The 22356-nt window shown below is 43.0% G+C and overlaps 2 protein-coding genes across 3 annotated transcripts in view; both read right to left on the bottom strand.

The window, feature by feature from the left end:
• Nucleotides 1-6152, bottom strand: part of phb2b (prohibitin 2b) — a 12312-nt gene extending 6160 nt beyond the window's left edge. For both annotated transcript variants that reach the window (XM_083647668.1, XM_083647669.1), the window contains exons 1-6: nt 6043-6152; nt 4361-4493; nt 3483-3567; nt 2069-2148; nt 752-936; nt 158-287 (exon numbers count right to left, since the gene is read on the bottom strand). In XM_083647668.1, the coding sequence (XP_083503794.1) occupies nt 158-287; nt 752-936; nt 2069-2148; nt 3483-3567; nt 4361-4493; nt 6043-6063 (634 nt within the window). In that variant the 5' untranslated portion in view covers nt 6064-6152. The remainder of the gene's footprint in view (nt 1-157; nt 288-751; nt 937-2068; nt 2149-3482; nt 3568-4360; nt 4494-6042) is intronic.
• A 2225-nt stretch (nt 6153-8377) lies between these two features.
• The window catches only part of pde6d (phosphodiesterase 6D, cGMP-specific, rod, delta), a 31881-nt gene continuing 17902 nt past the window's right edge, over nt 8378-22356 (bottom strand). The window contains exons 2-5 of the mRNA XM_083647565.1: nt 15827-15915; nt 13998-14123; nt 12366-12471; nt 8378-9903 (exon numbers count right to left, since the gene is read on the bottom strand). Of these exons, the coding sequence (XP_083503691.1) occupies nt 9822-9903; nt 12366-12471; nt 13998-14123; nt 15827-15915 (403 nt within the window). The 3' untranslated portion in view covers nt 8378-9821. The remainder of the gene's footprint in view (nt 9904-12365; nt 12472-13997; nt 14124-15826; nt 15916-22356) is intronic.

Genomic DNA, 22356 nt, shown 5'->3' with positions numbered 1-22356 from the left:
AGCTACTGATGGAGCTCACCTGAGTGGAGGAGCACAGCTGAGCAGAGTTGGAATCAGCCATGGAAGTGGACTATGAAAACCCTCTGGGGAGAGGGGCGGGGCAGCCTGATACAGAGTAGAGAGTAGTAAGAAGGTGTGTTGTGTGGTCAAGTCTTACCGACTTGCTTGGCCTCCACCGCAGCAGTGTACTGGGTGCTGAAGCTGAGCTCGGTGATGGAGACGTCGTCCAGAATGATGTTGAAGTCTTTAGCTCTCTCATACAGCTCCCTGCGCACGAGCAATGACACCTAGACGACACGACCGAGACAACATCAGCTACACACACACCTCCCGACACACGGACAACCAGAACTAACACACCAGTCCAGTATGCCTTTAGCACTTTCATGAAGCTCCCCATGACCTACCATAGAGAGACTAACGGATATTATTTAAGAAGGTAATGGGTTTGAATCTCCACCACAGTCCCTTCTCTGTGGAGGCGTGCAGGTCAGGTGAAGCGAACCATAACCCTCTTCTCTACTGTGATTCTACTGTCACTCTGAATTATGACTCACACTCACGTCACTATTATCCTTCATCCTTTCTGTAATTAATCAGCAGAGACAGTCTTGAGTAAAAGGACTGGGTAAAGCTGAAATATTGCAAAAGCCTACAAAAACTGCCCCCATACTCTAAAATCAAATGCCCCCCAACCCGCCCCCCCGTTTTGCACCAGTGGCTCCATTGGTGGAAGCTCCTAACACAGTACCTGGGCTCTCTGGGTGATGAGTTGGGAGGCATTGAACTTTGCCACGACAGACTTGAGGACCTCGTTGACGATGGAGGGCAGGACTCTCTCATCGTAGTCCTTCCCCAGGTGCTGGTACAGGAAGGGCAGGCTGGAGGCCATGGGTCTGGACAACACCCTTACTGCTATGTTCACCATCTGCAGATCTGCATGCGCGCGCACACACACACACACACACACGACCACGCACGCACACACACACACACACGACCACGCACGCACACGCACACGCACACACACACACACACACACACACACACACACACACACACACACACACACACACACACACACACACGTTATTCATAGACTGTTGACATCACTGCACTATATATATCTTCTTTATACAATAATTCCAGGACTTTCACTATGTCTGTCCTTCGCGTATCTCGAGAACCGTTTGTTGGATCGACTTCAAACTTGGGGAGTGCGCGTTAGGGGGGACCTGACGGAGTGCAGTGTGTGTGCGGGGGTGGGGGGGGGGGGGGGTGGGGGGGTGGAGTGCCCACAGGGTTGTGCTTTGGGGGGAACGGGCCATGCACTAGTAATACATAAATACAGACTGGTTATTTGGCCCAGTGTTATGAAAACATATACACAGGCATACACTCAGTCAGACTGCCCTTGAGAAACCCCAATCCCACCACCCTTCTACGCGTAAACTGCATCCCCTAATCAAAAAAACTAAACAATTATTCTAACCCTAACGCACAATAAAAAACTTGATAAAAACACATAAATACGTGGGTTACAATACATCCGTCATGAATACATAAACAAAACACTAAAATAAAAGCAGACAATAACAATAACATTATATGATTTACAATAGCATCTCAGTATGACAACGCTCACTAACACATTACATTCAGGCGATGTCTCGTCACTCGCGCGGTCTATGGGTCAGCTTGGGGGAAAACGCGGTCCTGACGGAGATCTGCACTCCACCAAGTGCACTTATGCACTTACATATAGTTAGATATGATTTTGTCCAGAATCCAATGACTATCTGTATTGTAGGTAGAGAGATAACAACTTGATCACTATGATCAAACAGGCATTCTTCTACATTCTCTAATTACTGATAACTTATTGTAAATAAAATAATGGTGAAGTTAAATACTGCATCAGTTTGCTGGGAGTCCCCCTCAAGGATTCCTGGTAGTCCCCAGACCCCATGTTGAGAACCACTGTTCTACTGGATATACGGTAGCTTTTTTGTTGTTTTTTGTTTTCAGTGACCAGCTGCTCTAGTGTGCGTGCTCGTGATTATTATACCTTTGCTGCCCGTCAAAGAGGAGATTTTCCTGGGTCTGGCTCTGATGTCATAGATGATGGGGTACTGGATCCATGGGATTCTACAATACATACAGTCAATACAAGCATGGGGTTATATCCAGTAAGGTCGCACCAGTATGGATACTGGGAACAAACTGGTCATTATTTACAACTGGATCAAGGCAAATAAACTCATACTTAACATAATCTAAAAACTATGTGTATAATTTTCGGTTCTAATCATGGATTGTCACACGTTCCAAAAATGACTTTCAGTTGACTGATAGATGGTTCAAGCTATACGGCAAGTAAAAACTGTAAAGCACTAACACACACACACACACACACACACACACACACACACACACACACACACACACACACACACACACACACACACACACACACACACACACACACACACACACACACAGATCTTTGTCACATCACTTTTCCTTCTATGTTTGTTTTCTAAAGCATAGAGAGTTGTACAGACCATATATTAATATTTGGGTTATTGGCCGGCTAGAGGGTTAGCTGACCATGCTATTGTCTGTCTTAACTTAGATTTGCTTTTTATTGTTTCTTCTGTTCTTTTCCTTTGTGTTTTTGTATTTTAATTATTGCGTGTCATGTAATGTGTATTTTGTCTTGGACCCAAGGAAGACTAGCGGTCGTCTAGGCCAGTGGTTCTCAACCTGGGGGTCACCAGATTATTTTGGGGGGGTCGTTGGATGGTTATATTAAAAATCAATAAGAAAGTAAATAAAAAATCATGAAAACAATTTTAGAATGATTTTTCTCCCATGATGATTAAATCTACCATACCAATGATATAATGTATGTAGTAGCCTATACAGTATAAAACTATATATGAAGTATAAACTATATAGAAAGTTTAGAAACCATATCAAATAGATTTGAGTGAGTGCACATGTGAAAGGCACATGGGAGGGGCGGTCGCGAACCCCAGCCTAAATCTTTTTGGGGGTCGCGGCTCAAAAAGGTTGAGAACCACTGGTCTAGGCCAAGGGTTCCCAAACCTTTCAGCCCGCGACCCCCAAAATAACGATGCCAGAGGCTTGCGACCCCCACTATCCCTGGAGGTGGTTGAAGCATACAAACGTTTGTGCGCACATGAGAATTTCGTAAACAAAACGTAACAATTATGGTTAAAATGTGCTCTTTTTAATCGTTTTTAAATTGCATTTCACACATTTTGTAGTTCACACATTCTTTAGGCCAATTTCACACATTCTGGAAGTCATCTCACGACCCACCCAGTGGTGTCCCGCGACCCCCCGGGGGGGTCCTGACCCCTGACCCCCACTTTAGGAACCACTGGTCTAGGCGGCAGCTAATGGGGATCCTTTTTTAATAAACAAATAAATGATAGTGATCAGTGCGTTGGTACCTTAAGTGCAGCCCCTCAGACAGAACAGTGTCCATCTGCATTCCTCCAATCCTGTTGAAGATGATTGCTCTCTGACCACCCTCCACTACAGACACACGCACACACACACACAAACAATACTGAATGTGATATTGTAAAACCATATCAAATGTCAGCAACGATGATGTGCCCATATGATATTGGTGCAACATTGGTATAGATGAATAAAGGCTTTAAAAAGAAATATCGGCATCGGCCGGAAATGAACATTTCTGCCGATATGACAGGCCGATAAAATGACGCTTTAATTATGAGCGTTATTTATTATGCCCAAAGTAGGATGAATCTTACAGTTTTGTTTGAAAGAAAATGATACATACCAGTCAATAAAATATGGCATGTTTTACATAACCTAAGTTGAAGTGGTTTTCTTATTTTGCCCATTTTGAAAAGCATTGTATTTATGCCTGCATCTGACAGTGGGCCATCACATCAAGAGTAGAGTAGAGTAGAGTAGAGTAGAGTAGAGTAGACATAACGTGTTAATTCCACTACAGGAGAGACTCGATGTTCTCTGAGATTAGGTGGGGAAAAATGTGCGCAGATATCGGTATCGGCAATCGGCCAAAAGAGTTGGAAAATATCAGCATATCGTATATTGGCATATGTCATACACCTCTCTATATGTCATGATATTCCAGGAGCGCTATGTTAGTGTGTGTTTACCTGTGAAGGCTATGTTAGTGTGTGTTTACCTGTGAAGGCTATGTTAGTGTGTGTTTACCTGTGAAGGCTATGTTAGTGTGTGTTTACCTGTGAAGGCTATGTTAGTGTGTGTTTACCTGTGAAGGCTATGTTAGTGTGTGTTTACCTGTGAAGGCTATGTTAGTGTGATTTACCTGTGAAGGTGGATTCTTTAACGCCGTATGCCAGTGCACCGGCTCCAATGAGAAGCTTCAGTCCTAATCCAGCCCCTCTGCCGCCAGACGAAGACATCCGACCTGTCAGCTCCCTCAGTTGCTGCACAAAACGCTTGAGAGAAAGGAGAGAGAGATAGTATGATCAAATGTATTGTCCCAGTCCAAAAATATAAAGACCTACAGCAGCACAGGAGAGAAACATCATACACACCTCATCCTGTAATAATAAAAACACATTCTACAATCAGCCTATTAGACAAAGTAGGCAAAGGAAGATAAAGCGGAAGCCACGGCACAAGGTTCATAAGTTCCCCTGTCAAATGATCTGAATCTAATTGAAATTGTTAGTGAGCAGTACTGAGATAAATTCATTGCTGGCCTATCATACACGAGTTCATTTCAGGCTTGCAGGTGACATGCAGTGTATTTGTATCTCAGTGCTCTGTGGTCGAGGTCAGTGTGCGTTGTGACCGAATTGCCCTTGCGGTTGCGTGCGTCTGCCGTGCACCCCCATTAATCTGAATGGATTTGAGTGTGCAAAAGACGCCATATGAATATGAACCAGCCCTTTATGGGAGAGAAATGAATGAATGAATTACAAGGTGCAAACACATTATTCTAGGTCTTTAAAAAAACGTTTTTATAGTGCAAAATGCACAGTCATTGGGTCCTATTCGGACAGATCAGGAGTGAAAAACAACATTTGGGGTTTTCATAAGCCATGACTTTACATTATGAGCCCTTAGGACAATGATAAATAAATCATATAGATAAATTATATTTATACATCATAAATCATGTAAATCATATAAATAAAGTGAGGGGAACACTCACTGTGACAGTGCCATGTTGACACCTTCAAAACAAATGTTTAGATTATTATGAGGGGATTTGGTAAATTAATGAATGAATGAATGAATGAATGAATGAATGAATGAATGACAAACCCCTACGACTGTGGGGCATAAAGTGACAGCATAATCATGCAGTACCACTCAATAACTCAATTGCGCCACCTTGTTGTCTGCTACAGTAACGGCCTCCAGTATCAGTCTGGAATATTCCCCTGGCTGGACTCACCTAAAGAACTCATGTGTTATGATTACACCTAACACCGATATGTAAAACATTACTTACTGTATACGTACTAGTATCAAGTGCAGTGGTAAAATGGTAGACTGACTGTGAAGTGTGAATATTGAAGGAACTCGCGGAGAGGACGTCACGCCAAACTCTATTTGAAAATTAGGCAATTTAATGTTTCCTTGCTTGACAAGGGCACGTAACCTAACTGGTAGAACATGACATATACCTTAACGTTATACCAATCGGTGGGATATTCTGCTCAATTCGGCATATAGTTACTTAATCTACCAAGCAACATTTTATTTCAATAAGGCTGTTCACTAACGTTGTTTGCTAACGTTAAGCAGTATGCACGTTATACCACAATTGCCTATATTTAACGCGAAGTACGTTAGGTTATGATGACAAACGTTTGTAAGTTAACGTTAAAGATACCTTAGGTTTAACAGCTTGAAGTTACGGTTAGCAAAGTGACTGTTACTTTCGCTAATGTAATAGCATAGTACCATTGCGTATCAATAGGCCCACAGACACAGGGCACGGAAATATTGTTGTTTTGCATTTCAAACACTTACATTGGGCTCCTTGCTCGCCATGCTCAGTTGTTTCCGTAGTAGGGCTCAACCAAGGCTCCAAGGTCGGATATACCTCTCTTCTTGACACCGACCCACACTGGCTAGTCTAGATCACTGGCAGACTGTCACAACGTGGTCACAACCTGTCGGCTGTCGTCCACAACGACTCCTGGGACATGTAGTCGACAGCGGACTCAGGTTTCTTCTTCGTCTTGACAGTTGCCGAACTTGCCGAATATGTTGTATTACCGCCGTCTACTGGTGGGATATGTGCTATTGCCTTTGCAATCTTTGTAAATAAACTAGAAAGACTGTTCCTGGGGAAACTGTGGGTTAGCTGTACGATAGGCTAAGACACAGTACTTTAGCAGCATTAATAAAGTAGCATACAAAAAAAAGAATAAATAAATAAAGTAGTAGCAGGTTGACAGTAGCCTACCTCTCATGCATGTTTAGAACAGTGGGTTTTCAATGTGGGGACCCATGGTCCTGGAGGGGGTTCCAGGAGGACGTGCCCATCAAATTGATTAGTTGTTAAACCTCACCATAATTTAATTTACAAGAAGTCAACAAGTCAAAACAATTGTACTGTAATTAGAAAGTTAAATGAGAGAATGTAGAATGACTGTTTTGATCTGTTATCTCTCTACTTATAGTCACGGAATTCTGGACAAAACTGCATAGCCTATAATTAAAACCACCCACAAAAATGTCCTATACAGCCAAGTCCAAATAATCAACCACTAGATGTTATTCACCAAAAATAGACAAAAAAAAAGTTAGAAACCCTGGTATTTTGCCTCCTGCCAGGTCATTATTGTAAATAAGAATTTGTTCTTAACTTGCTTGGTAAAATAAAGGTTGATGATTAGTGTCCCATGATGGCCTAAATTCTGTTTTTAGAAACAATAAAATCCTGCGGGAAAACGAAACACTTTTTTATGAAAATGATCAAAGTTGAAAATATATAATATCAGCTGAAAAAATTGGAAATCAGCAAAATATCGGTAGGCCCTATTGGTCTTGAAAAGCCTGTATCAGTCAAACCTACATACTAGTTTGTTAATCAATGTCACAAACTTCATCATGAACCGGACTTTGGAGTCAACATCACTGCCTTTGAAAACTGCAGTGATTAAAGTCACAATAAAAAACATTTTATTACTTTTTCACCTTGTTAGCTAATTCTATATAATGATCGTAGCTGATATTGAATGAACCTAATTCAATTAACTCATTTGTAGAGCCACTGACTTGACATGATCAGCCTTTGGAAAAACACTGTTCAGCATGACATAATGTGCCGACTGATCAACACAGTCCTCCAAAGTGAACACAGTAAGACCAGGTCACCAGACACCACACAGTAAGACCAGGTCACCAGACACCACATCAAGTTATTAAACATTCGACAACTTTAATCCACACCTCCTGTCGTAGTAAACACACAAGTCTATTTTACAGAGCTCAGTTAGCAGCTAAAAAAAACCCCACAATGACATCACAGCCGTGAGATGGACGGGAGGCCAAAGTTCAAAATCTAGCCAGGACGCATAGAGCAGAGCTGCATTCAACAAGCTGTTTTGCAACTCTGTCCACTTGGAATGAAATAGTAAACAGGGGAACTATCGTGAATAAACAATGCATGTCCATCTGCATAATTTAATGATGATTGAAACTTCAATGTCTGAGCCAAATATCGGAGGGGGGGGGGGTCATGCTGGGCATGTACCGCCTCCCCAGGCTGTTAGCAAATGAATATGGTTCTAACTTTATTCTAACTCGGTAGTTTTCAATCATGTGCCATTGTGACCCAGCAGGTTATAGTTTGGTGAACTATAGGGCTGCAACAAACAATTATTTTCTCAACTAATCGATTAGTCTTTTGGTCTATAAAATGTCACAAAATGCTGACAAACGTTGGTCACTTTTCCCCCAAGCCCAAGATGACATCCTCAAATGTCTTCTTTTGTCCTGTCCTACAGTCCACAGCCCAAAGACAATCAGTTTACTGTCATAGAAGACTTAAGAAACCAGAAAATATTCACATTTATGAAGCTGGAACGAGATCATTTGAGTATTTTTAAAACTTTGTCTAAACAATTCATCGATTATTTAAAAAATAGTTAGCGATCAATTTTGAATAATCAACTAATCGTTGCAGCTCTAGTGTTTCCAGTCGGTGTAGTGTTTCCAGTCGGACAGACCCCTATACACGCATTTTCACTTGGGTGTTCATTTCGGACCATATGATTTTATGTTTTGTATTTTTTTTAGTACTTACTTATAATAATTAAATGCGAGTACTTATTGAAATTACTGCCCATTCCTATACTATTGGTCGTTTTTTTCTTAAAAATTAGTCTAAATGATTCTTAAAAATTAGTCTAAACAATTTATCAAATTTTTTTTTTTTTGCTGATTAAATTTTCTGTCTATTGACTAACCGATTAATCGACTAATTGTTGCAGCTCTAGTGAACTATTCTTTAACCTTCAACCAGAGAGGAACTAACCAGCACGATCTGCTGCTAGGTTGAAATGAAAACATGCAGACTCCTGGACCTGCACGACACATGGCTGAAAACCACTGAGCCAGACTACCACAGGAAATCTTTGCTTGTTTTAGCAAACATTGGCTTATGTTTGATCCAAAACTCTTGTTGAACGCAGCTCAGGAGAGGTGTTGGGCTGCATTCCCATTGACACAAAGCATCTTATATACTTGTCACACAGCTCTCGTGGCTGTCTAAACAGAGAGAAATCACATGTCCAGTTTTTCCACGTTTATAGACCTCCCATTGAGAAGGTCCAATCTGTGCCACAGCAAATTCCAAGTCTGATTTTCTGTTCCTGAGTAAATGCAACCATGGAGTGAGAGTGGGGAGTTCAGAAAAAATGTACAAATCAGTTCATTTACAGAGTGGCTCCCTGGCTGACTTGAGATCAGTGGTGATATATTTACAGTGGAACAGTCTGTTGGGGGGAAAAGGCAGAGAGAGCTGATGTGGGAAAAGTGGAAACAATGGAAATATTAACTCTTCTCTGTCCACCTCTTCCCTCTCCTCCCAAGATCTAGAAATGCTTCAGGCCAAGACAATGGCAATAAAACAACCACCTCTCCTATACAACAACGCTCAGTTCAGTCACTGTGGGACCAGAGCTGTTTTTTGTTGTTGATTTTTGGACAAAGCAAAGCTCATCCCAGGTTAGCAGCAATGAAGCATTCCTACCAACACTCCTGATTTTCACGGGAGTCTCCCCATCTTTAACCCTTCCTCCCGCTGTGCTCCCTTATTGCTTATTGTCTTTCAGAGGCTGGAGTGGGTTTCTGGTATCATATGAAAGTAGACGACCTAAGGCATCCATTGTCGGGAAGGGGGCTAAATAACGCTCCAAAGTTAGGCTAAATTTTGTAGAGGGAAAACCATTTTCAAAGGGGTCCCTTGACCTCTCACTTCAAGATATCTGCATGAAAATGGGTTCTATGGGTACCCACGAGTCTCCTCTCTCCAGATAAGGTAGCATTTTGATAGGTCAGAGCGAGCATTTTTTTTTTTTAATCTGTCATTTTCTGGGGTATCGGGAAAAAGCGGTGGGACCGGGGGGATGAGGGGAGGCTTTTCTCGATACTCCAGAAAGTTCCAGATATTCCCTCTTTTTCACAGCCTAATGTTGGCAGGTATGAGCTATTCATATGTGAAAATGGTGCCTGGCCTTGGTCATTTATAGATCTTGGCAGAAGCTGGTTTTCGGGAGTGTAGGGCCAGGGGTTGGAGGTCAGACGTAGAAGAGTCGTACCCTGGAGGTGCTGACGTGAAGGTCATCATCGAAGAACTTGGTCTCTATGATCACATTACCACTGGAATAGAGAGACATACATTAACTGAGGCTTTTAAAGTTATTTAAAGACTATTGCAGCGTGATTGGAGTTTTTGCTCATTTCTGTAGATCGTAACCTGTGCACATTAACACGAAAGGGTGAATGGAATTTCTTTAAAAATGTGAACATTTATAGTGATATTACCGTTCTGATCTTTCAGAAATTAGATTGTTGGCTTCTCATTCACAGTGATAGATTAGCTTTACCAATGAAACTAGAAGTCTCGGGAGATGTTTTCTATGCCATTTGGAATTGAATGAATGCATGAGCCTGAGAGGTATATTTAAAAATAGCATTGCACAAACATGTAAAACAGTTTACAGTAAACAGATAGAAAATCTATCCATACATAAATTTGGCGCCGTTTTACGTGCGATCAGGCTGAAACTTACAGGGGGTGTAAAGAGCACCCGTGTGGGTGATCTGACGGAGCCAGATTTTTTAAATTAGGGCAGATTAATTGCCTTAACACAGTTCACACAGGGCACCAAAGCCTTGCCTACGCCTTGCCTTTACCCACGCTTTTAAATAGGCATCCTTTTTAGTCAATGAGGCTGTGTACACCGGGGCGCCTCAACGTGAACCTTGCGTGTACCCACACCTTGCCTGAGCTGCGCCGATTTGATCGTTTAGGCGTGAGTTCTATTTTCAAGCCGACTAGGCGCGTGAAGGCAGACTTCTTCTGTCAAGCCATGAAGGAAAAACGCAACAATATCCGTGGGAAATGGCAGTCAACTGAATTTCAAAATAAAATGGTGTTACTACAACAGTGTTGAGCAGAGAGAGAGAGTGATTGACGGGTGGCTATCACGTGGGGCTTTCCTTTCTCCCCGTCGGTAAACAAATCTTCAGGAGAGAGAATAGCGACCGAAGAAGCAAGATGGACAATGAAAGGTTAATCCACTTAGTAGCCTACAACAGCATCCAGTTGTCTATGACAGCAGTCACCCAAGAAGGAGACCTGGTTATACATATCCAGCATCAATAGCACATTAAATATATCCGATTTATTTTACCTACCCATGATAATTCGGGACCACACGTGACATTAGAAAGAGAGCTCCGCACATCTCTTTTTCGGGCAGGTGCGTCAGACAAGAACAGAATTGTCCCTCAATTGTGAAGAAGGTAGTCCCGCACACCGTCCAAACTTGCAATTAGAGTTTATTCTGTGACGTTTCGGTCACCGACCTTTTTCAAACTTTTTGTTTTGCAATTAGAATAAACTCTAATTGCAAGTTTGGACGGTGTGCGGGACTACCTTCTTCACAATTGAGGGACCACACGTGACAACAACAAAAAAAACTCGGGAGAGAGGAGAGGCGCTTGTGACTTGGCTCAGGTTCAGCGTGGAATAGGCGTGCAGTGTGATCGCAAAAGCGTGTGATAGGTTCACGGCCAGCTCAAGGTCTGTAGGCGTAGGAGTGGGTTGAGGCAAGGCAAAGCGTAGGTGCCCTGTGTGAACGTACCCTAAGGCTGAGGCTATAGTTCAGTGCTGATGTCATCAGTGATGTAATCAGTGATGTCATCATCAGTCATCAGTGATGATGTCATCAGTCATCAGTGATGATGTCATCAGTGATGTCATCAGCCTGAGGCTATATAAGTGATGTAGAATTGGGGAGGAACCACATGGAGACGGTGGCTTCCGCCCTGGGCTGTGCGGGTGACCTGACGGAGCCGGAGTTTTCCTGGCTGAGGCTATGATCTCATCAGTGATGATGTCATCAGTGATGTCATAGTAACTTTGCAAGCAAGCTGGATTCTCTCGCGAGATCTAAAGGTTAATGTCATAGAGCAGGCGAGCAGAAAACTCAAATCAAATCTGGAATTGTCATTTACCGTGTCTAGAACAACAGCACCACAGAAAAACAGAGATATAGAGTACATTACCACCATTAAGAACTACAATAAAACTTTTATGTCACCTAGATTCTGTCTAAAGGAATGTGATTTAAGAAGTTAGATATGACATTATGGAGGAGATGAGGGGATAGGGGAGGTAAGTGAAATCTAATGATCAAGTAATCATCCATTCCTGATACATTCTTTCACTGTGTTCATGTTTTAGTGAATTTAAAGTAACTTCAGGAAATGGACAAAAACGCACCTATTTCTTTTTATTCTTTTTGGGGCATTTTACCTTTATTTGATAGGACAGTTGGCAGACAGGAAAGGTAGGGAGAGAGAGACATGCGGCAAAGGACCATGGGTCAGAATTGAACCCGGCCACGGGAAGAAGTAATGCGCTGCGTGGTATGTGGTATGCGCTCTATCAGCTGAGCCACCTCCCATTTTGTTTATTATTTGCGACTTTTCACAAGCTTGATTGAAATCCACTTGACACGGGAACATAGCTAGAGATGAGATGAGATGTGTATCAGCAGTATGGAAACACAAGCAGAGGTGATAAAGCAGCGTGTGAGTGAGCAGAGACTTACGTTAAAACATTGGCTGGCATCATCTGGGACTCTGGTGCTGCTTCTATCAGAGACTGCCATGTGTTGGTGGAGTTAGGGATGACAAAACCAAACTCGAAAAACCATTCTGGACACAGAGACACAGAGAGAGAGAGAGAGAGAGAGACACAGAGACACAGAGACACAGAGACACAGAGACACAGAGACACAGAGAGAGAGAGAGAGAGAGAGCTCAATGCTTCTTCAACAGCAACACAACAACATACATTTAGCCTGCTGGCAAGTTCATTACAAGGATCATTTGAGTTTACAATGTTGCCTTCAGGAGAGAGACAAAATTGCCCATATTGCTCATCTACAGTGTGGGTGAAAAGTACGATTTGGGAATGGAGAAGCGGTTCCTAGTTGTCTGATTCCTTGGAATCTCTTGGAATCGCAGAGCCTCGATTCCTCTCATCGATGCAGTGTTTTCTGACAGTTGGCGTAACGCCATAGAGAATGCACGCTGTCTCATGTTTCAGTTTGTTTTGGACCAGAGCCATGGCAGAAACGAAAAAAATGCTCAAAAGCGTGGCTGCATTTTACAAGAGTCGATGACAACAGCGGGCTTGGAGGTGTCTGTAGTAATGTTAGCGTAGCATGATTCCACATTGTCTGTGTAGTGGCGTTAGCGTAGCTTGATTCCACTCAGGAGGTAGAGCGGGCTTGGAGGTGTCTCTGTGTAGTAGTGTTAGCGTAGCAGCGGGCTTGGAGGTGTCTCTGTGTAGTAGGGGGACACCTCGGCATTCCGAAATGTCGGCACTCCGAAATACCGGCATTCCGACAAAATTGAGATCTGTCTCGCCATTGCGAAAGAACCCTAACCCTAACCCGGGGGACCGGCTGGAGCTAACCTCTCCCAGCCCCCACGTCTAAACCTAACCTCCCCCAGACCCTAACCCTAAACCTAACCTCTCCCACCCCCCACGCCTAAGCCTAACCTCCCCCAGAACCTAACCCTAAACCTAACCTCTCGGCGAAACATTTTTTGGAGATAAAAAGGGCCGCCTCTCCGAAAGCATAGAAGTCAATGATCGGAATGCCGACACTTCGGAATGGCGAGCTGACCCCGTGTAGTAGTGTTAGCGTATCAGCGGGCTTGGAGGTGTCTGTGTAGTAGCGTTAGCGTAGCTTGATTCGACTCAGGAGGTAGAGCAGGCTTGGAGGGGTCTGTGTGTAGTAGTGTTAGCGTAGCATGATTCCACATCATCATCAAGTGTTTGTTAATGTCCGAAGGCCTGCCATTTGTCTGTTAGCAGGGTAGCGTAAAAACTACTGGGCCGATTTTCCTGAAACTTGGTGGAAGGGTGTAGCATGGGCCACGGAAGAAGCCATTACATTTAGGAGCGGACCCAGATTCGACGCACAAAATGTGCATATCACAGCAGACTGGACTATTGGCCTTGGCGGAGGTCTGCACCTTCTGAGTGCCATTCTAGTTTTGTCATCAAAATGGCCAAATGTAAAATATCTTCCATATCCACAATAAAATATCGGCTATCAGCAGCTTTAAACAATAAAGAAATTGCAGTATTGGCCCTCAAAAAACCATAATGCTCATATTGGTGGTGGTAACCCGCCTGGTTCAGATGTTCAGTGCTTTGTCTATTTTACCTTCTAGACACTGCCCTTTGAAGAAAACTTTCTGCTCCAGCCTGAACTTCTCCAGCTTCTCTGAGGAGGAAAAGTTGAGTTCTCTGGACACTGCTTTACACTTCAGGATCTTCTTTGGAACCCGAGCTAGAGATAATGAGTGAAACAATCAGAGGAGAGGAGAGGAGAGGAGAGCTTTACTAGAAGATTTCTATTACACACAGAGGGCATAGTTGCCACATCATGCAGGTCACAAGATATTATTCTGTGTGAATTGGATCACATTGAAGCCCCTTTTAGACTGGCCAAAAATCCCACTAATATCCACAAACTACAACTAATGGCATTTTCTTCAGTCTAAAAGTTGCCAAGCCTGGCCGTTTAGCCGATAGAGCGAGCCTGCAAGTGAGGTGGGTTTTTACGTGACGGCTCTGCACGCCATGGCGATATAAATCTTGGCGGTGGTCCAACGCATTATTTTCCGACCCTGCTTCTCCTCCTATTGATTTGCCGCCCCTTTTCCAGCAGCACGAGTCAGTGATTCCCACAGGCTGAAATTCAACTTTATTAACAGTTAATTACTTTACATTGACGGGAATACGCAGAGAAAAAAAGCATCTATCATGCACCCCACAGCCCAGGCGCAGACTGCGTCAAGTCAGCCAGAATGTGAGTAGGTCGTCCGCTTTAGCTCTTTCAAAAATAGAGACAGGTCATCAGTCGTGTTTAGTGTGTGTGTACCTTCATGTTCTACTCCTGGTAGAGACAGGTCATCAGTCGTGTTTAGTGTGTGTGTACCTTCATGTTCTACTCCTGGTAGAGACAGGTCATCATGCTGTGTGTTTAGTGTGTGTGTACCTTCATGTTCTACTCCTGGTAGAGACAGGTCATCATGCTGTGTGTTTAGTGTGTTTAGTGTGTGTGTACCTTCATGTTCTACTCCTGGTAGAGACAGGTCATCATGCTGTATGTTTAGTGTGTGTGTACCTTAATGTTCTACTCCTGGTAGAGACAGGTCATCATGCTGTGTGTTTAGTGTGTGTGTACCTTCATGTTCTACTCCTGGTAGAGACAGGTCATCATGCTGTATGTTTAGTGTGTGTGTACCTTCATGTTCTACTCCTGGTAGAGACAGGTCATTAGTCATGTTTAGTGTGTGTGTACCTTCATGTTCTACTCCTGGTAGAGACAGGTCATCATGCTGTGTGTTTAGTGTGTGTGTACCTTCATGTTCTACTCCTGGTAGAGACAGGTCATCATGCTGTGTGTTTAGTGTGTGTGTACCTTCATGTTCTACTCCTGGTAGAGACAGGTCATCATGCTGTATGTTTAGTGTGTGTACCTTCATGTTCTACTCCTGGTAGAGACAGGTCATCATGCTGTATGTTTAGTGTGTGTACCTTCATGTTCTACTCCTGGTAGAGACAGGTCATCATGCTGTATGTTTAGTGTGTTTAGTGTGTGTGTACCTTCATGTTCTACTCCTGGTAGAGACAGGTCATCATGCTGTATGTTTAGTGTGTTTAGTGTGTGTGTACATTCATGTTCTACTCCTGGTAGAGACAGGTCATCATGCTGTGTGTTTAGTGTGTTTAGTGTGTGTGTACCTTCATGTTCTACTCCTGGTAGAGACAGGTCATCATGCTGTGTGTTTAGTGTGCATGTACCTTCATGTTCTACTCCTGGTAGAGACAGGTCATCATGCTGTATGTTTAGTGTGTTTAGTGTGTGTGTACCTTCATGTTCTACTCCTGGTAGAGACAGGTCATCAGTCATGTTTAGTGTGTGTGTACCTTCATGTTCTACTCCTGGTAGAGACAGGTCATCAGTCGTGTTTAGTGTGTGTGTACCTTCATGTTCTACTCCTGGTAGAGACAGGTCATCAGTTCCCTGCCACAGCACTTTGCCAGTCTCTGCGTCCCGAAGATTCATCCAGTTACTGATGGGGAGGGGTTAAGGGCCAACAACAACAATAAAACTAAAGAATATACAGAAAGTCGGTTACACTGCAACCCACCATGGCAGTGTTGAACCACGATTAGAGGGAAGAAGAAATTGCACTAAAGTGTGTGTGTATCTGCTTTCGTACAAAACTGTTATACAGTCATAAGTCATAGCGGCCTTTTGAATAAGGTCCTCAGTACCTCTTATTTACAATTTATTGTAAGATAAATTGCTATTCAGCTGTAGAGAGGTTTCAGTTCGTATTTTGTATAAATATCGACCAGATGTACTGTATGGGTTTGGTGATATATGGAGGCGATATTGTCCTTTTATTAAAAAGGGGATCTGGTCCACTCTGATATATCATGCAGTTTGATTGATCACATATTTATTGTAGAATTAATCAATACTACAATGGTTGACTATGGGAAGCCCTGAATTGATTCTAATGAGATGTGATAAGATGCCCCACAAGTACATGTATACATGGATAATTTGGATATACCTTTTTATTATTATTATTATTAATAGTGTTAGTGTTAGTATTAGTAAGGCTAATAGTAGCAGCAGTGGTACCAGTAGCACTAGTAGTTCGCCTCCTCAGTAGTACCCTGACATGAAAACAATTCTGGGGAAGACTTCCATCCAAAAAACCCTATCTGTCAAACCTTAGCATACATATTGTTGTGTCTCGAAGGTTAGTAACCTATATCCACATGAGAAAGAGGAGGTTGGTACTGTAGGCCCTTGTGTGAATGATGCTCATTTGTAGCTGTCCCATCGGGCTGGCAGTTGGTCAGCTGTTCCTGACCTCCACAACGACAACAATACAACCTTCAATCACAGACGCCGCTAAAGTATGGAAACGTATCGCATGCATCATTCAAATGAAAATGTCATATGTAAAATGGCAAAGTAATCCTACATTTGAATCTATTTACAACTTGTATGTGCAGTTTCTGTTTCTATAATGTAATTTGCTGACATCACATTTCCTATGCTAGTATTGACATTTCATTTAAGCAGTGATTTGCACGCTTTTGTCTTATTCAAATTGGAAAATTAAAATGTATTTCCCGAACTGCATACAGTTTTCATGTTTCATGTGATTATGCAATAATGGTGTCAAAATTATAATTGATATGTAATTTACTTTATAGTTTAGCACTCTCTAATAGATTGTTACATTTCATCATCAAAGACAATACTACAGTATGCTGTAAAGGTGACAAAATGTAAATGTTTATCCAGAGCCTCCTGTCTTTGCCATTTACAGAAATAAATACACTCACCACTGCGTTGATCTGATTCGCACACACACACACACACACACACACACACACACACACACACACACACACACACACACACACACACACACACACACACACACACACACAGGTGGATTTGACCTGTAAGTAGAGAGACAGACTGTTATTCTGTTCATTTTGTTACACACACTTGTTTGGATAACAACTTTAGGTTTAATATGTTTGTTATCCAAACAAGTGTGTGGAGCAAAATGCACAGAATAACAGTTTCTCTCTACTTATAGGTCAAATCCACCTGTGCATGGGCCAAACACATGGAAAGCTTCTTCCTGCATGGTGATCAATAATAAGACTATTTTCTTGCAGGACTCTCAAGGTCACTCTCCCACACTGAAAAATGTATGACAGTCAAAAAACGTTGATCAGCCTTACTTATGTATTTATTATTATTATTATCATTATCATTATTATCATTATTATTATTATTATTATTACCTGTATAGGTTTTTGGGTCACGAAGCCCATAGGCCTTTGTCCGGTGAACACGCAAATTTCCGGGCCCTACTGTGCGGCACGTGGGGACGTGAAAAATCAGGGGGTGGACTTTACATGTCTTCTGGCCCCCCCTCTGCGAGTGGACACCACTTGTTTGCCCATCAGTCCTACAGATAACCCACAATGATTTTTTGTCATTTTCATGCCATTTTCTTGCAGTTCAAGCATGTTCCACAGTGTGGCACAGTCCCACATTACCCAATGGAAAATATGGTCCGTGCACACCGTGTGCACGTGTAGCACTTATGCTGGAATAAGTGTAAATAGGAGACATATATAATCAAGTATACAGTAGAGTATGGACTAGTTCCAGGTTTGAGTAATGAACACACCGACACAGAACTGCAAGAACCGGTTTGTATTAGATCAACAAAATGAAAATGCATATGTAACCATGCAAAGAAGCCAGTTACATAAATTGACAACGCCACCTTGGGAATTTCACCCAAAGAGTTAAACCAAAGTTCAGTTTTACCCTTAAATGAAGAGCAGAGGCAAGATGTTCCAAGTATAACAAGGGTACATGTTTATTTAATGCACAAAGTCCAAGTTAAAAGGTTAACATGCTAAAAGGCTGGTTGTTTATAAATTAAAAACACATTTAGATAGTTCTAAATGGGAGCTGCTTAACGACCAGGAGGAGGGGTTAAGAGTCCCCAGAGAGGGAGCTAAAAGCTAAAATGCGATCCCAAATTAAGACTAGGTGGGGATACACTACAAACAGCACAGCAAACCAAAAACACAAACCCACAGATAACTAGGAACACGGGGATTCGCACACTCAGCCCCTCTCAATGGGACAATTTCTCCACTCCTGGTCGGGACAACCTGCAGTCAGAACGTAACAATTAAAAACAGGCAGTGGTATAACAGAAAGTGAAATAGTACAACAAAATAAATAAAACAATAAAGAAAGGGCAAAACAGCAGCTGGCCGCTACTGTAAAGAGACAGGCGAAACACAAGTATTAATACATATATCTATATGTTCTGTGACAAATACCTCTATGAACACTGAACATTTTACCTTCACAGAGAATAAAGCTCTTGGGATTCTCAAGCTGTGATGAATGTTCTAGGCCGCATGTTCACTTCTGCCTACAAACAGTCATGGTTAGACAGTAACAGTGGAAATAACCAGGAAGTACCACATACAAGTCACCCAACATACAACCTTACTCATATAAATTGTCAGCAACCAAGCTCCAAGCAACCATTTCCAGGGAAAACCAAAGAGTGTGGGATAAGGACAGCTCAGCCCCACAAGACACAGTATTTATTGAGGTGCACCTAATTATCTAAGCAGCAGCACCTGGGCCTGGATGGGTGTAAATCACTAGGGAGGGAACCTGACTACAACATGGGCCAGCCCTCTAAGTTAGCCTGGCTACACATAACAAAAAACACTTGAAAATAAATCAAGAAAAACAACAAATAAAGTAAATATAAAGAGGCCTTTTAGATAACAAAAAGAGTGGGTTTACACCTTCTGTAAAGTAGCACTACTAGTGGTGATTTCCGTTCAGTCCATTAATGTTCAAATCAATTCATTGAGTCAAATAATCACATTTCTATTCATTTCATTCCCATCTTCTTCCCCGTCATAAATACTATGCAATTGCACAATCCCATAAAGCCTTCAATTCAGTTCACACTATAAAGTGACTATTGTGACTAAAGTGCTTCAAGTTTGACAATTGTTATGACAATAATTGCACAACCCATATGACCTGTGTGCAATGAGGGAGAAGGGGAGAGAAAAAATGAGTAAAGACTAGTGTGTAAAGTTCTACCACCCAAGGGGAATGGGGCCTATGGTAGGAGTGAGTTAGGCTTGAGGCCTGCCCAGAGTTCAAGGTTCTTCTGGTTTAGCTCGCCATCCATTTAGCTCCAGCTATGAAGCCCATCCAGTATTCGCATGCACGGTTTCCTCCACAACAGCAGCAGTTCCTCAGATCAGACACTGTTGAGTGATGGCTTGATTACAATTTGCATATATAGTGAAGGCTGTAGTTGGCATGGTAGCTTAGCATTTATCTTGGCATGTAGCTTAGCATTTATCATTGCTGGTTTTAGCAATGATGGCAGAAGATTTCCATGCTTTCTGTAATGAGGATGCACTCACCCATGTGGTGTAAAAAGCAGTGTTGCATCCAGTTTCCAATATTCAGGTTCCAAATGTCCAATGTCAGTCAACGTGAACATGAGTCAAGGTTTGTGGCCTGCTTGCATCAAGGTGTGGGGTCTGCTCTCAGCAGGTGTGAGTGAGAGAGTGAGGCAGTGATTTCCTCTTCCCAGACCAAGAAAAGGGGGCGGGTGCAGGACTGAAGAGCCTGCAGCCGATTGGCTCAGGTGTTTGAGTTGACAGTTTTGCTTGTCCAATCATTATACAGGACTGTGGATAGGTGAGTGTGTATATGGCAGAATGTTCAATTCACCTGTGTTACACACGTCCCACATTACCCAATGGAAAATATGGTCCCTGCACACCGGAAGGAAACCATGTGATTGATGTGGCTGAAGATTACCCTCAATAGACTAGATGCACAAAATGAGTTCAGCTGCAGTACTTAATTGAAGCTGCACGTGGGGTTCCGTCTCGCTACTTGGGGGCGGGGCAGTGTAGGCTACTCAGAACAATCAAGGTGTAACTAGAGAACCCATAGTACATTGTCAAAGAGTTGTTTTCGTGCTATTTTCAATTACTGATTTTTACAGAATTGTGGTAAATGACACAAAGGTGACTTTGACAGAAGCGGACACAGCTTTAAGGCCATAACATTGCAGTGGATGCATAGAATGACTAAAGTTTTTGCACGTGTGTTCAGCCGGAGGTCCTGAACTAGTGTAGCGAATATCGCCTCATTCCGTTAAGCCATGCCAAAATGAGAGCCAATCAGGGTCGCTCAGAAGGCCGGGGTACAGCTAATTTGTCATAACATTGCAGCGGATGGATAGAATGACAAAAAATTTTGCACGTGTGTTCAGCCGGAGGTCCTGAACTAGTGTAGCGAATATCGCCTCATTCTGTTAAGCCATGCCAAGATGAGAGCCAATCAGGGTCGCTCAGAAGGCCGGGGAACAGCTAATTTGCCATAACATTGATGCGGATGGAGAGAATGACTAAATTCTTTGCACGTGTGTTCAGCCGGAGGTCCTGAACTACAATGATAACCTTAAATGGAAGTGGGCGAGGCCAAGGGGCGTCACCCCCCACCCTTCTGAGATCAATTTAGATAGTAAGTAGCCCTGGTGGCATGTGGGGACCTCAGGACGACATCCTGAGGGACTGTTTTGACCAAGTAGCATGGGAGGAGTTCAGAGCGGCAGGAGACCTGGGCGCGTACGCAGAGACGGTGTCATGCTTCATTAAGAAGTGTACCAACGACATAGTCCCCACAAAGAAAGTAAAAATAATGCCAAACCAAAAGCCCTGGATCAACAGCGAGGTCAGGGCTGCCCTACACGCCAGGACCACCACCTTCAGTTCAGGCACACCAGAACAATACAAGCAGGCACAATATGCCCTCCGGACCGCTATTAAAAAAGCACAGAGAGACTATGGAAGGCAGCTGGAGTCAAAACTGGACACCAACAACCCCAGACACCTGTGGAAAGGCCTCCATGCTGCTACAGACTTCAAAGAGGTGAAACGACAGAACCCCAGCACATCACCCACCCTACCGGACGAACTCAACGCGTTCTACGCTAGGTTCGACCCCTCTGGCAGAGCGCCTCCCATCCCCCCTCTCCCAGCCCTCTCCCACTCCCTCCCCCCCATCACCTCCCACCCTCTCCTCCCCCCCACCCTCCCCTCCCCCCCACCACCACCCCCCCTCTCCGCCCCCCCCTGCCACCTCCCTCCCCCCATCACCCCCCCCTCCTCCCCTGCCACCCCTCCCCCCTCATCACGAGTTTGGTGTCATTTGGAATAACTTTGGTTTTTTGGAAAAAAAAAAAAAAAGACGGATGTCGGATGCAACAATTCAGTAAAAATCAGTAATTGAAGCTAGCCCTTTCAAAGTTGCTGGACACGTAGGAGACAGTCTAAAGCCTACTCTCAGCAAAGGGTAGGCTAATCGGAGCTACGCTGAGCGAGCTGTGGTCCCGCAGAGTTGAAAAAAATAAGAAAACGCACGAAATTACGAAATCCTGCAAAATTTACATCTCTTTTTGGGCCAGGGACACAGTTCCACTCAACCTTGAGCCGAAATTTTGGCTACAGTGTATGTTGACAACCCCTAGTACATGCTCAAACCGTCATTTTGGTTGTAGCTTCAATTACTGAATTTTAGTGAATATAAAGATACGACATTTTTTTTGTAAAGAAAAAAAGTTCCGTTTTGACCTCCCATTTTTTGTGGGCTGAAAGAGGAGTGTGAGAGGAGTTCCCACAAAAAAAATTACACCTTGAAGTTACTTCCCCTAGGAGTTATTCAGGTTTGATTTTTTTTTTTTTTTTTTTTTTTTTTTCCAAATTTTTTTTTTTTTTTTTTATAGCCATGTAGGTACTCTAAGGACTCCATTTTTGGCGAGGAGCCCGAAAACCGACTTCATTTTGGCCAAAAAGCAAGGGAAATGGCCGAAACGCGACTTCCGATTTTTAGGGGG

This window comes from Poromitra crassiceps (genome assembly GCF_964638095.1).
Source record: "Poromitra crassiceps genome assembly, chromosome: 12".
NCBI classification, from domain to species: domain Eukaryota; kingdom Metazoa; phylum Chordata; class Actinopteri; order Beryciformes; family Melamphaidae; genus Poromitra; species Poromitra crassiceps.
This window is presented reverse-complemented; position numbering and strand designations above follow the sequence as displayed.